This window comes from Neophocaena asiaeorientalis, unplaced genomic scaffold (genome assembly GCF_003031525.2).
Source record: "Neophocaena asiaeorientalis asiaeorientalis breed wild unplaced genomic scaffold, Neophocaena_asiaeorientalis_V1.1 scaffold138, whole genome shotgun sequence".
NCBI lineage: Eukaryota > Metazoa > Chordata > Mammalia > Artiodactyla > Phocoenidae > Neophocaena > Neophocaena asiaeorientalis.
In genome coordinates, this window is record NW_020172632.1 from 3,249,774 (window position 1) to 3,263,349 (window position 13,576).

General features: G+C 33.5%; 1 protein-coding gene across 1 annotated transcript in view; it reads right to left on the minus strand.

Moving 5' to 3' along the window:
* Positions 1-13,576, minus strand: part of FAF1 (Fas associated factor 1) — a 469,659-nt gene that overhangs the window by 180,621 nt on the left and 275,462 nt on the right. The window contains exon 12 of the mRNA XM_024739340.1: positions 1,267-1,353. Within this exon, the coding sequence (XP_024595108.1) occupies positions 1,267-1,353 (87 nt within the window). The remainder of the gene's footprint in view (positions 1-1,266; positions 1,354-13,576) is intronic.

A 13,576-nucleotide genomic window follows, 5' to 3' on the forward strand; every position in this document is an offset into this window, starting at 1 on the left:
AATGGGGAAAAAACAAAATAAAAACAACAACCACATCCTTACTACTTAGCCATGGACAACCAATCAATAACTCTAATGATATACTATAATGTCAATATTAAAATCAGTTGTTTATAAATAAATATAACTGCCTATACACAAATAATTTTTTTCTGAAGGGTTCACTTAAAAAACAAATTTTGCTATCTTCTGATTATTTTTAAAGTTTCATAATCCATAAAACATTTTTCAAAGGCACAGTGTTTAGATTGTGGAATAATTAGACTCAAGTGACATCAACATAAACAGATTGTTCAAAAATGTTTCTGTCTTCCACAAAGAATTCCTTTAGATTAAAGTATATGATGGTAGTGCTGAGAGAGGAGTAGTAATTATTATCTTGATAGAAATGTAATATTTACTAGAAAATAAGAAAAAGGTAATTAAACTCTTGGCCATAATCATTACTTGGGTATTTATTGTTAGAAGATGTTTACAAAGTCTTAACATCGTTTTAGCCCTATTTACTTTAAAAATAAGACTTACTTCAAAATTCTTGAAACATTCTAATTTTTTACTTTAAAAGAAAAATGGGTATCTGGTTAGAACAACCAAGATTATGATCAAAGTAGCCAAAATGGCCTCCTCAGATGATAAAATTTACTCTCTTGGAAAATAATAATCGCTGGAAACAGGACAGAGATAGGAAACATTTCAACATTTACAACAGGAAATTTATTATGAGTAGACGTAATAATAGTTAAAAATTACAGACTAGGTCTTTTCTCCCAGTTTTTTATGGTAGTGAAAATTATGAGTGTGTTTAAGAATAGAGTGCTATTAATATTAACTATAAAAAGTAACTTTTTAAAGTACAGGTCTAACTACGGGAGATGCAGTTTTAAAATTAAATAAAACGATTAGGTTGATTTTGAAGTACCTGTAATTTAGGGGAAAAATTTTTGTGTTTGGGACATTTCATTAGTAATATCTGAATATCTGTATTTTTTTAATCAAGGAAAAATTTAAGTCAAATTAAGCAGCATCAAGTTCCTGATATTGATGTTGTAACATTACCAAGAGAATGCTGATATACTTGGCTTATGACACCAGTTCTGCAAGTGAACTCAAATTATTACAATTCGTCTTATCCTCAACGTTATTTGATTTATAAAATTCTTCCAATGGATTCAAAACATTTGATTCTGCTTAATATCACTGCCAATTAGACTGAAAGTGGCAAAAGAGAGAGGAGGATATAAAAGTGCCAACTCAACTGTCACTTACGGAGTCATCTGTGGCAGAAGTTGGCCAGCCCTCCCATAACTGATGGCGAACAGGGATACTCGTAAGGTCATACACATTTCTCTTTACCTATAAAAAGAAAGAGAACAATTAAAATAGGGTTTCCATATGACTTATGTTAGTTGCCAGTCAATTTATGTGATACACTGTGTTTCCTCTGTTTTCGAGATTCAAAACAAGAATCTGAAACTAGAAAAACACAAATCATAAAAATTTTATTAAAAAATCTAAACCAAATTTAGACCAAGGTTAGATGAAATAATAGTTCAAGAAACAACCCCCCACCCCACCCCGCTGATTATTTTTATGTTCTTGGACGGCTTCAAGTTTCTTTTCAGTCAAGAAACCTCAGGTACACAGTTCATGTAGGACAGACTACATGACCTAATTTATAATTATACATTTTTATAATCTATTTAATTTTAACAATGACTCAAGATATGCAATGGTTCAAATAAAAGATACGTTTCTAGTTTCTAAGTGGGACAGAAAAGAGTGTTCGTTTTTTTTCCAAGGGGGTGGAAGGAAAAACCTGAAGCTTCCTTCGTTGTTTTATGTACGTTTCAAAGATATAACAACTTATTAATAAAGCAGCAAAGGGTTATTTCTTTGAAATCATTCCAAATTAGAAACTATTTCAATAGAATATTTATTAGCTGAGAGCCATCCATTAATATGCTATTTAGGCCCTTCCCCAAAAGAATATATAGTAATGATAGTTTTTATTTTAAATACTGGTAAAGTTAAAAAACTGTTTCTCTCAAAAGTAACATTATACCTTTTAACTTTATTTGTTTGTTTATTTTTGGCCACACCCACGTGGCTGGTGGGATCTTAGTTCCCCAACCAGGGATGAGCCTGCGCCCACAGCAATGAAAGTGCAGAGTCTTAACCACTGGACTGCCAGGGAATTCCCAATACCTTTTAACTTTAAAAGGAGAAGAGGTAAGTAATTTTTCAGAATAAAGTGTTGGAAGGTTAAACTCTTTTACCCAGTAATTATCATATCTTTCTTTAGATTTCTTTTCTAAATAGTTACAAAAATTCTCTTTCATTCCATATTTACAAATAAAATAAATGATCAAATCGTAAGAATGAAGAGATCATCCACCTTAGCTAACTCTTCAGGCTAGTTTTGGGGCTACCCTGCTGGAACAATGAAGCTAATTTTGAAATGCTGCACATAATAAGTTCTATAATGACTTCAATGTGGAAAACAAGCAGCATTCATTCATGTTTTTAAAATGCAGAAGTCTGAAGTATCATGTTGTCCAATTATAACATTTTGTATCACATTACTGTTTACTATACATAAACACATCTAAGTTACCCTTCCAGTGAAAGAGAGAAATATAGTCACTGGGGAAAGAAAGAAACAAAACAAAACCCAGAACTTAATCTATTTTTATCTCTAATGTACACCTGTGAAAAAAGACTTGGTAAATGAGAACTGAGGCACTTGGGGGCATGGCTTGATCCCCACTCAATTCAAACACACAGCTTTTTTTTCACAGATTCTTAGCAATGGCCAGTCTACCATGCAGTATTTTGTTTATGGTCAGTCACATCAAGTTTGGAAATTTTCATTAGTCATTATCAACCCAACAATTTAACCAAATGCAATCTAACCTCTTACCACTTCCACTAGCTAGGACTATTCTGTCACGCTTAAACATTGGTGCTCTAGGGGGAAAGGTGTTCCATACACACAAAATATTATTATTATTGTTTATTAATAAAAAAGTGAGAGGACAGAAGGAGTATGAGGAAATTTTAGGTCTCAAGGCAAAACATTCCTTTCTTAAAGTTAGTTTTAATTATGTTGTCTAGATAAGCCAAGGGTCAGCAGCTATTTTGAAGGTAGAGGGGAAGGCAGGACAAATATTTACATCTGTTGGAAAGGTGGCAAGGCTACCCTTGCATTGGAGAATATACACAAATACTATGAGTTGAGTATATAAACAAATAACTCTGGAGTGAGATTCTTTAAATTCCACCTTAATTCCAAAACACAACAACACGGTATTATGAAATAAACAGTATTTTTCTTCTTTCATTAACTCATCTGTAACTGCGCTGAATGAATAACATTCCTTTGCTATTCTAAGCCTGAAAAGCATGTTCTGGCTATAGTGTTATGTTGGTATAAAGCACAACGCCAGACTGATGTGCTGAACAAAAGTGATCAAAGTTAGAGTAATGTTAGCCATTGCACAAGTATTTGGCTTCATTGTTCTCCCCAGAATGACATCTGTTAAGCAACTTGTCATAGAATAAACTGGTTAATGCAGAAAGAACTTGGCTGAGAGGGTACAACGTAAACCATATTTGGCTAATGTTTGATTGTTCCGATGGAAAAGCTAAATTCACAGCGTTTCTGAAAGTAAGCCAAAAGAACCTCGTGTTAAACCATAATCACTAAACAACAACATAAGTGAAAACAAATTAGTTTTTCAAAAATAATTCCATGTTTATCAGTGCTGAAACCATAGGCAGATTTTACCATTATATGGAAGAAAGACAAGTGATAAGACAGCAAAAGTACATAATGAATGATGGTCTTATTAACAGAGATTAAAAAATTCTACTGTCTTTATTGATGGTCTAATTTAATTAAAATTTTAAGTGACAATTCTGTAGGGAAGAAAAAAAATCAGAAATGTACACAAAGCAAAAGTAAAAATGATTCTTTTAAAAAATTAGTATTCTAGGAAAGCTGAATGACAAAATACAGCTAAGTATAAAATGATGCAGATGAATTTATGGTCATCATGAATCAAATGAAGGACACAGTTTTCTCAGAGAGAGAAGGATGGAGGAACAGAGGAGGGAGAGAAGAAGGACTAAAGGGAAGGGGAGAAAAGGGGGGCCAGGCGAGGGGGAAGGTTGAGAGACTGAGTGATTTGAGAGATTTAAGAGCACTTGAGAGAGGCAGAAAGAACACACATACAGGCTAGGATGCTGTAGCTGGCATGCCCAGCTGCAATTACTGTGCTACTTCTGATGGAGTTTCATCTTTAGAGATTTGTGTTAAATTCCAGTTAAGGACAAGTGGCACTTCACAGGGTAACATTTCCTAAGGGCCTTTTTGTCTTACATACTTTCTTTGATCAGCATTGGCTCAAGATTATGCTGAATCTTCATAATCTTTTCAATTCTTGTTATGCATTAAGCTCTAAATCTATGAGATTTTAGGCTGCTAAACTATGCAAATGTTTCAATTAGTTCTGAAAAAATTTAATAAATGCTTTGATTACCAGCTGAACATTAAAACATTAAAATTATGTTACAAACTATACTGTATTTGGATTAAGTGTTCTGGATTGACAATAGATTTTCCAGAGCTTATTTTCCAGATTTTCTAAAAGGACAGTTTCACTTCTCCCCCATTGCTTCATATAAGACAGTTGTTTGTGACTAAGAAAAAAACATTTGAATCAGATTACCTTGAAATAGTACAGAATTAATGCAGTATTGATTTATTTCCTTATATTTGTTTTCATTGTTAATAAAACAATGTAAGCAATGATCTCCACTTCAAACTTCATATTTCCTCATTGTGGAAATTTCAATGATAAACACAGCACTGGGAAAAAGATCATTTTTTTATGACCTGCTCGAAATAAAATTATATAAGACATTCATCTCCCACAAAATTTTGAGTTCCATAAATTTTCAAACAGTTTTATATTTCAGTTAAATTTTATCAGAATTTCTTAGAAAAAAAATTCTTAGGAAGTTACTCTGCTAAAGGCCGAATTTTGAGGCTCAGATTAGCCTTAAGTGAGCTGTCTGTAGCTATTCAAACTGAAAAATATAAAACTTGGTAGATAACTTTGTCAGCTATATTTTATAGCTAAATGTTGTGAGCTAAACGTTGGTCACACTATTGAAAAACATTTTAGGGAATTTTAAATTTCATTCAGGTATTATCCAAGTGAAAGCAGATTCTGATTATAGAAAAGCAACAAAGTTTGAGGTATTGTGGCATAATGAGAGGCAGAGAACTAGATTTCTAGTCCTAATTCTGCTGTTACTGTGGTGCAAGTTGGTGGAACCTGAGACCTAGTTTATTCAATATTCGAAAAGAATAAAACAAGATCACTACTGATTTTCAAAGCTCTAAAATTCTATGATTTTTTGAAAATATTGGAGTTAATCCCAGATACAGGAAAAGAAGAGCTAAATATATTTAACATAAACAAGTAAAGAGGGAAAGTTTAAAACCATAAGACTAGAAAAATAAAGAAAAATAGTAAAGAGTGACTAATACAACATATCAAAAAGGAAAACTGCCAATAATTTCAGTTAAGAAATACAGATATAATAAACATTTTAAGTGAATTTTTTTTCTTGGATAAAGAAAAGTCTTAGTTTTTGCTTTTAATTACACTGAAAAGTCTAGATTTTTTTTTTTTTAAAGAAAAGACTAAATAATACTCTTCTCCCAGGAGATCTCATTTAAAAATAAAACCTGTCATACTGGTTTTCCAAATAACTATTTCATCAACCAAACAGGCTATGGTTTTGCCAGAATACTACAAGCTAAGTGATACAGTTGTAAAGTTCTATTAATTTATTTCAACATCTTTAAAATTTTGAAATCTGGCCTATGACTTTTCACATATCAAATATTTTAATATGGCAAAAAATAGAAACCAAATATTTAATTGCTTAGAACAGTTATCAATTTGTTAGCACTCTAGTTTCTAGATTTTCTGAATTAAGAATACTATGACAGATTACAACCCTTACGAAAAAGCACCCTGAAACTACATGTATGTATCTCATTCTCTTATCAGTCTTAGAAGAAAGAGGCCTTTGGTCATATTAAAACCCGAGCTTATCCAAATTTTAGAGTAGCAAAATTTGAACTCCAAGTAATTCACACCATCAAATGATGCTCCAGTTAAGAGTTTGCTAAATAATAACTGCACTGAATAAATAAGTATTTGTGTGTGTGTGTGCGTTTTAAACAAGACATACAGACTAGGCTTAGTTCCAGTTTCTTAGCAATCACTGGTGCTCTGAAAGGCTTATAATAGTTAAGAAACCAATCACTTCTGATACAGACTGGGTTTTGAACACATACTTCATATCTAAGGACTTTTCTTTTTCTTCTTTTTTAACATATTGTATACTCGTTGCAATTGCACATGGATTTGTTTTACTATGATGCAAGTTAAAACCCTCCTAAAAATCCTTCTTGAACAAAAACACTTGAAACCGGATGGTGCAAGGGGAATGAGAAGGTGGCATCAGTAATCAAATGTTAATTAGCAAGCTTTTTTTCCCCCCTTCCCTCAGGGCTGGCCTGTGTTGCAGAATTCAAATCAGAAATCAATGCTTCAAGTGTTTAACTATTACTTCTTCTCATTAACCATTTAAGAGACTCAGCAATTCTCTCCTCATAAAAACAGTAACTCGAGACATTTCTTTTTCTCAAATACCATCTTTCCAGAAAACAATGAGGATGTTGTTTGAAGAAAACTGTAAAATTGAAGTTGCTTTCAACCAGGCTCTAGGCTGCGTTCTGTTCTATTAAAACATTTTTTGGCTCTAACTGAATTCTTCATTCCAACAACTGTAACTAAGTTTTGCTTTGTACCATACTTTAAAAACTTATTTCACCTCTTACTTGTCTGCAAAGAAATCTGACAACCGGCATCTTAAGAGATTACTGGGAATGATGACAATAAAGCTAAGCAAATATGGAAACTAGTTTGAATGCATATAGTTAGAAATGGATTTTAGCCATCCTGAAAAACTATCAAGGAAAAGATTTAACACTTTCATTAGAAACATGGTTATATTCAGAATTTCCTATCCTAAAAGTTTGGTGTGGGTGAAAATGATATAAAAATTGCAATGTTAGATCATAAAGTAACTGAACTAATGGCCGTGTATTAAAATTAATTCATATCTTTAGTTAAAGGTTAAGCCTGGATTTTAAAAGAGAACTCTTAAAGAGTGAAGAAAACGTTTATAAATGAGCAAGGCTGAGTATGTTTCACAAATGGGAACAATTATTTTTCTGCATCTGTGGTTCTCAAAGTGTGGTACCTGGACAAGCAGTATTAGTATCACCTGGAAACTATTAGAAATGAAAATTCAGGGGACCTGTCCCATGCCTAGTGCACTGGAAACGCTGGGACCCCACAATATGTGAACTAACAAGCTCTCTAGGTAATTCTTACCAAGCCAAAGTTTAAGAAGCATTGTGTGAGTTATAGGCTCTCCCAGATAGCCATGTCTTTCTAACTTACTGATTCAAAAGTTCTTTGAACTCTTGCCTAAGGTAGCTAGCCCTTTTGAGAATGAACATGATTCATAATGATTTGTTAGGGAAATTCTAGAAGTGCTGTAATTTTTTCGATGATAAAGTGATTATTTTTAGTCTAAGAAAGTAATGAAAGATAGCACTACTTCACTACAGACTCCATAGCACTGAAATAATTGATAATAATAATCTTCATCATTGAAAATCTGTGTTAATCTTCAGTTTTTCTGCCTTAAGTTTAAGTGTGATTGCTTTCTGGCTATAATATATATTTGGTATTACAGTAAAACTGCAAATCCACAATAAATGATCTATTGTCACACTAAATAAACTTGGAAGACACCTGTACCTATCAGCTGAATTGAGGACATGTCCCTAAAGACCAGAGAACTGTTTGAAGCAAAGGAAAGACTAAACAGTTTTTGGTTTGTTTTTTTGGTCTCTCTCATAGGCTACCTGAAACAAGACCCAAAGGAAAAACAGTGGGAGGTTAACCTCATATCAATCAGTCAAGACCTTATCCTAGAAGGCAATATTTCCTCTCTATACTTTATGGAAACAGTGTAAGAGCAAAGTTTTTCCAACAATAGCCTTAATAGATACCATAGAGGCGAATGTTTTTTATTGTCCACAATGAATCAAACATCAGTCACTCAGTCACTCATTAAATGCTCTTAAAACTTCCCCTTTTAGAATCAGGTAAATTAATTTATAAGTCCTTCCACAAAGTAAAACACTAATTAAGTCAAAAGTCGATCCTAGGGACTTCCCTGGTTGGTACAGTGGTTAGGACTCTGTGCTCCCAATGCAGGGGCCCTGGGTTCAATCCCTGGTCAGGGAACCAGATCCTACAGGCATGTCACAACTAAGAGTTTGCATGCCACAACTAAGGAGCCTGTGAGCCACAACTAAGAAGCCCACGTGCCGCAACTAAGGAGCCCGCCTGCCGCAACTAAGACCCGGAGCAACCAAATAAATAAATAAATATTTTTTTAAAAAGTAAAAAAAGTAAATCCTAGAAATAACTGGAACAATTATAAGAACATTTTTAAGGTGTTTTACTTTAACCTTAAACCATTTTATAAAGTTCAATTTTATGTACAACTTTAAAAATTGGTCACATAAACCAAGAAATACTTGTATACCAGAAGTACTTTGATTTTTAAGTCTGAATTTTAGTAGACAAACCATTTGTTATAATGTCAGAAGCGGTACACAAGTTAATCTTAAGGACATAATAGTACATGTAAGCCAAATATTTAGCTACAAAGATATTCACTGCAGTCTTATTATATCACACACACACACACACACACACACACACACACACACAATTGGCACAAATTTAATATCCAGTAATAGGCTAAATCCAGTCTGCTGTCTGTTTCTGTAAATGAAGTTGTATTGGAACACCACTACCTCCATTTGTTTACATACTGTCTGTGGATGCTTTTGTACTACCATGAGGGCACACCTGAGGAGATGCAACAGAGATCACATGCCCTGCAATACCTAAAATATTTATTATCTAGCCCTTTGCAGAAAAAGTTTGCTGACTCCAATGGAGAAGAATATTTAATAACGTAAAAAGTTGTTAAATATTAAAGAAAAACCAAGTTACAAAATTATGCCCATTTCTGTTTATTAAGTTATACATATATGTACATATGTATGTACACTATATATATGCACAGAAAAAAAGATATAGAACAAATGTTAAAATTTGTTCCCTCTGCATCATGGGATTATGACTATTATTTTCTGTGTATCTATCTTTTCTAAGTGTCCATTACTTCTGCAATAAGAAAATTTTCTTAAAAATTTTGTTTTCATTCAAAGTAAAGATATGTACTTGGAGTCAGAACAACCTGGTGTTCACTTCAGCTGTGCCACTAACTATCTGAGTGACCCTGAGTAGAGGAAAGGGAAAGGAAAGAGAAAGGCAACTGAACATTTATTGAGCATCTTCTATAGACCAGGAACTAGATTTTATGTTAACATATCCTCACAATAAACTTTTACATGTATTATTATCTTCGTTTTACAAATAAGGAAACTGAGGCTCAGAGACAATAAATAATTTGCCTAAGGTTACGCCAGGTAGTAAATGGTGAGATTTGGATTTAATTGAGTTCTACAAGACTCTAAAGTCTAGATTCTTTTATGACTATGACATATCTTCTCTGAGCCTGAATTTCCTCTTCTATAAAATAAACGGTTATTATCTTTAAATTTTTTTTTCACCTGACACTTTTATAATTGTAACGGGTAAGAATTATCCATAAGACTCATTACCCTTACTCTGAACGGTGAGCATTAACTGGTAACAATTAAGAGTACGAGTGACCAACTATGGGTGGACACTCTGTCAAGAGAGTAACTGAGCCTCTTCATACCTGTTGTGCTGTAACAGGCAATGAAGAGCAGTTACAGGCTGTCAGTTTTGTACTTTAAGTGCTGTTAGAGGAAGGACAACTGCAAGAATAAACAGCACCTTGTTATTGTTTCAATGACTGAATGCTGCCTTCACAGTAAGAGGGTTCCTGGTGTCACACACAGCTGGGAAAGAAATAGCAAGATAAAAAATTTTCAAGTAAAATAAATCAAGGTAAAAGGAGAAGAACAGTTAAAACAGTAAATAAACTTTATCGTGTGAGGGTTAGCAAAGGCTCTTCCTTGTATATACTTTTGCCCAATGCCGTCTGAGTCTCTACCCAACACTAATGATAAGAGTTTCGTCTGGAATAAAAATATAGGAAGACATTCACACTACGGGCCTGCTGCTTCTACTTTGCCAATATACAGTAAATCAATTTGCCCCATCTTGTTATTCCAGTTTTCCCTCTCTCAACAGTTGGGCACTGATCAGATATCTGTCTTATTTGCAACCTCTTTAAGTTCTAAAATAAAATTACATCTATAAGGAAGACGATGTAGGGCAATGCCATTAATCTACTCTGCTAATTTGTTTTTCACATAACTGTATTTTCTTTTAAATTTTACACACACACACATAGACAAATTAAACTACTTGCCTTGCAAATGTCATTCACTTAGTTAATGCCTAAGTCAGGATGATAATGCAGATTTTAAAAAATTCTTAATCCATTTCTTCTTTCCTTGTAAGAATTTTTTTCTTTCCCTTAAAGGACCATTGCTTCTACAGAAACTTCAAAATTTTTCAGATGCTGGCAGTCTTACTGTTTTTGGTGAAGACCCATCTTTATATTTTGACGAAGACTGTGTGTATCCTTCCCCACTCTGGTAGCACCACAATGATGCTCAGACATAATGTTTATGTTTGCTTTGCTGCTGTCTGTTGCCCATCCAGGCTTTTGCCTTTCTCTGAGATGTTGAAAAAAGTGGTGGGAACCATCAGCAATGGAACCTCAGTCTATAATCAGGTCTCTAATAATTTTATCTTTTCTTGTTAACAAAAAAATGCAAAAAACAAAGACAACAAAGGGACTTAGTGTGGGGGTCTGCCATGAATACTAAAGTGCCTGGGGGTGTGGCTCATCAAGTGAAAATAAACCATTCAAGTCACCCACATCAAGGAGAAAGTTTGGGAACAACTAGGCCAGTGTTTGCATTTGGGGCCCTGGAGTCAGGAGAGTTACATTTCCCTTCCCTCTGCTTAACCAAGGCACCAAAGACAACCTACGTAACCTCTCCTTTTGGAAATATTAAGTAGTCTCCAAAGAAGAGCCCTGAGAGATATTTAAAAGTGTGTCTGGTCAGGTTTTCTGCTTTTAACTTGCTACTTTCCAAGATCAGCTTAATTTTAGCATTACTCTCTCTGAGATAAATGTGGGTGGAAGGGCAGGAAGGATATCTTAAGAAAAGTAGCTGCCTTGGCCAAGAGCAAAGTTATAATAAGAGGATAACCACCAAAATTACGTACCTAGTTAATTTTAGGTGAATGAGGTAGAGTTGGAGACTGGTTCCAAATGACAATTTAATTAAACCTTTCAAAGTGCATTGACACCATGAACGAAAGTCTAATACTGTACACTAAACCCTAACTAAGGACTGATGATGCCAATGCTCAGAAGCTCCACACAACTGGCTTTTAATTGAGGCAGTTAAATCACACCCCAAAGGTTTTACTGTTAGGACTGGCTCTGAAATGAAAATACAGCTGATTTATAAAGAAAATAACAGGAATACCTTAGTATCACCTCTTAATGTATTATTAAGATCAGGAAAAGTATTAATCACATGATTTATCAAATAAGCAGGCATTCTAAATAAACAGCCTGAAGTCTCCTGTTAAAAAAAATTACTCCTATTTATTCATTAACAAAGCTATTCCTTAGCTCATCCCTGCCATAACCTACTCTATTCAAAACCATATGGGAAAGGACATTAAAAAACCGCCACAAACCATGGACTTCTGGTATTAGTGCTACACACTACATACCCCTATTCATTATTCTACCTCCCTTGTTTAATCTATCATTAAGATTCAGTGACCCTACACTAAATTTAAAGCAGATCCTTCCTTCCTCCCATGCCTAAATTCACATACTTTTCTAGTTGGGGATGCCCTCAAGTATTAACAACTCTACGGGGTTTCTCTAATCTCAGCTCTGAACTATGTCATGCTATAGAACCAAGAAATTGCTGTTTTACATCTCTAACTATGAAGGCTTCCATAAAAAAGGTCCATATAATTTACTTAATAAGATAAAGGGGGGGAAAATCACCATTTAATAAGTATTTTTTTCATTGTACATGGTAAAAAAGGCACATGGAGACATTATCATATGCTGTGTTGTCTTAAAAGTGAATAATACCTAAAGGCATTACTTCAACTGTATTCATCACAGAATTTAGAGTCTTAAATAATGATGAAAATGGCAGGTGTTGACTCTTAATATATGGAAAATAGAAACATTGTTTTAAATATATAGTTGATAAAACAACCATTTTGGGGAAAAGAGATTTCAAGAAGTTAAGCAAAGTAGTATTTCTAAGACATATTAAACTTCATTTTCAAATTACAAACAAAAAAATCTAATGTAAATGTGGCAAAATAAGGGATAAGGAATTGTGTATATGATGGCCTACCAGCTGCTAAAAGAACTTTCTGTGATGACAGAAATGTTTTGTATCTGTGCTGTCCAATAGGGTGGCCACTAGTCCCATGTGGCTACTGAGTAATTAAAACACAGCTAGTGTAACTAAGAAAAATGATTTCAAACTTTATTTCACTTTAATTAATTTAAATTGCCACATGTGGCTAGTAGCTACCCTACTGGATAGTGGATTAAAATGAAGAAAGTAGAGAATATAGAGCAACACAAAAATATACCACTGCTGTTTACTATACTATATATACACGCTATATATACTATGGATACTATATATACATACTATATACTTAAACATGCTTCAACTCATTCTTATTTCTTTATAGTCCTTGAGACACAAAGAAGAAATATTGTGCTAAATTAATTTTTCATACTTATTCTTTCATTGTTTTTAATAGGAACTATATGCACTAATTCCACATAATTAAAGGAATAATAATAGAATACACGTAATGATACCTTACTTGAAAAAAAAGAAAAAGAACAATAATGAACTATAACATATTATAATAATTAAATATCCAAGACAGTAGAATATTCTTTAGTTAAAAATGTAAGCTTATAACTTACATAGCTGCCACATTATATGGGTCTAATTATTCATCAATTCATGCATTCATATATAAAATGGTTACCTGGGAATGACTACAATAATTTAGATGTTACTATAATAAATCATGTTTCCTGTACACCTGGCAGTTTTTTTTTTATTTAAGTGTGTGATGATTCAAAATTAATTCCTTCTTTGGGGCCAAGGTCCCTAAAACAGTCATAGAAGCAGAGCTGGAAAGACAGGTGTAAGGGATGCTACAGCCACTACCAGTCTCATACGCAGTCCCTTATTGATTCAATAAGTTCTTACTGAGCATCTATTACTTAAGTGACTAAAATACAGCAAAGAAAGTGGGGAGTAGAC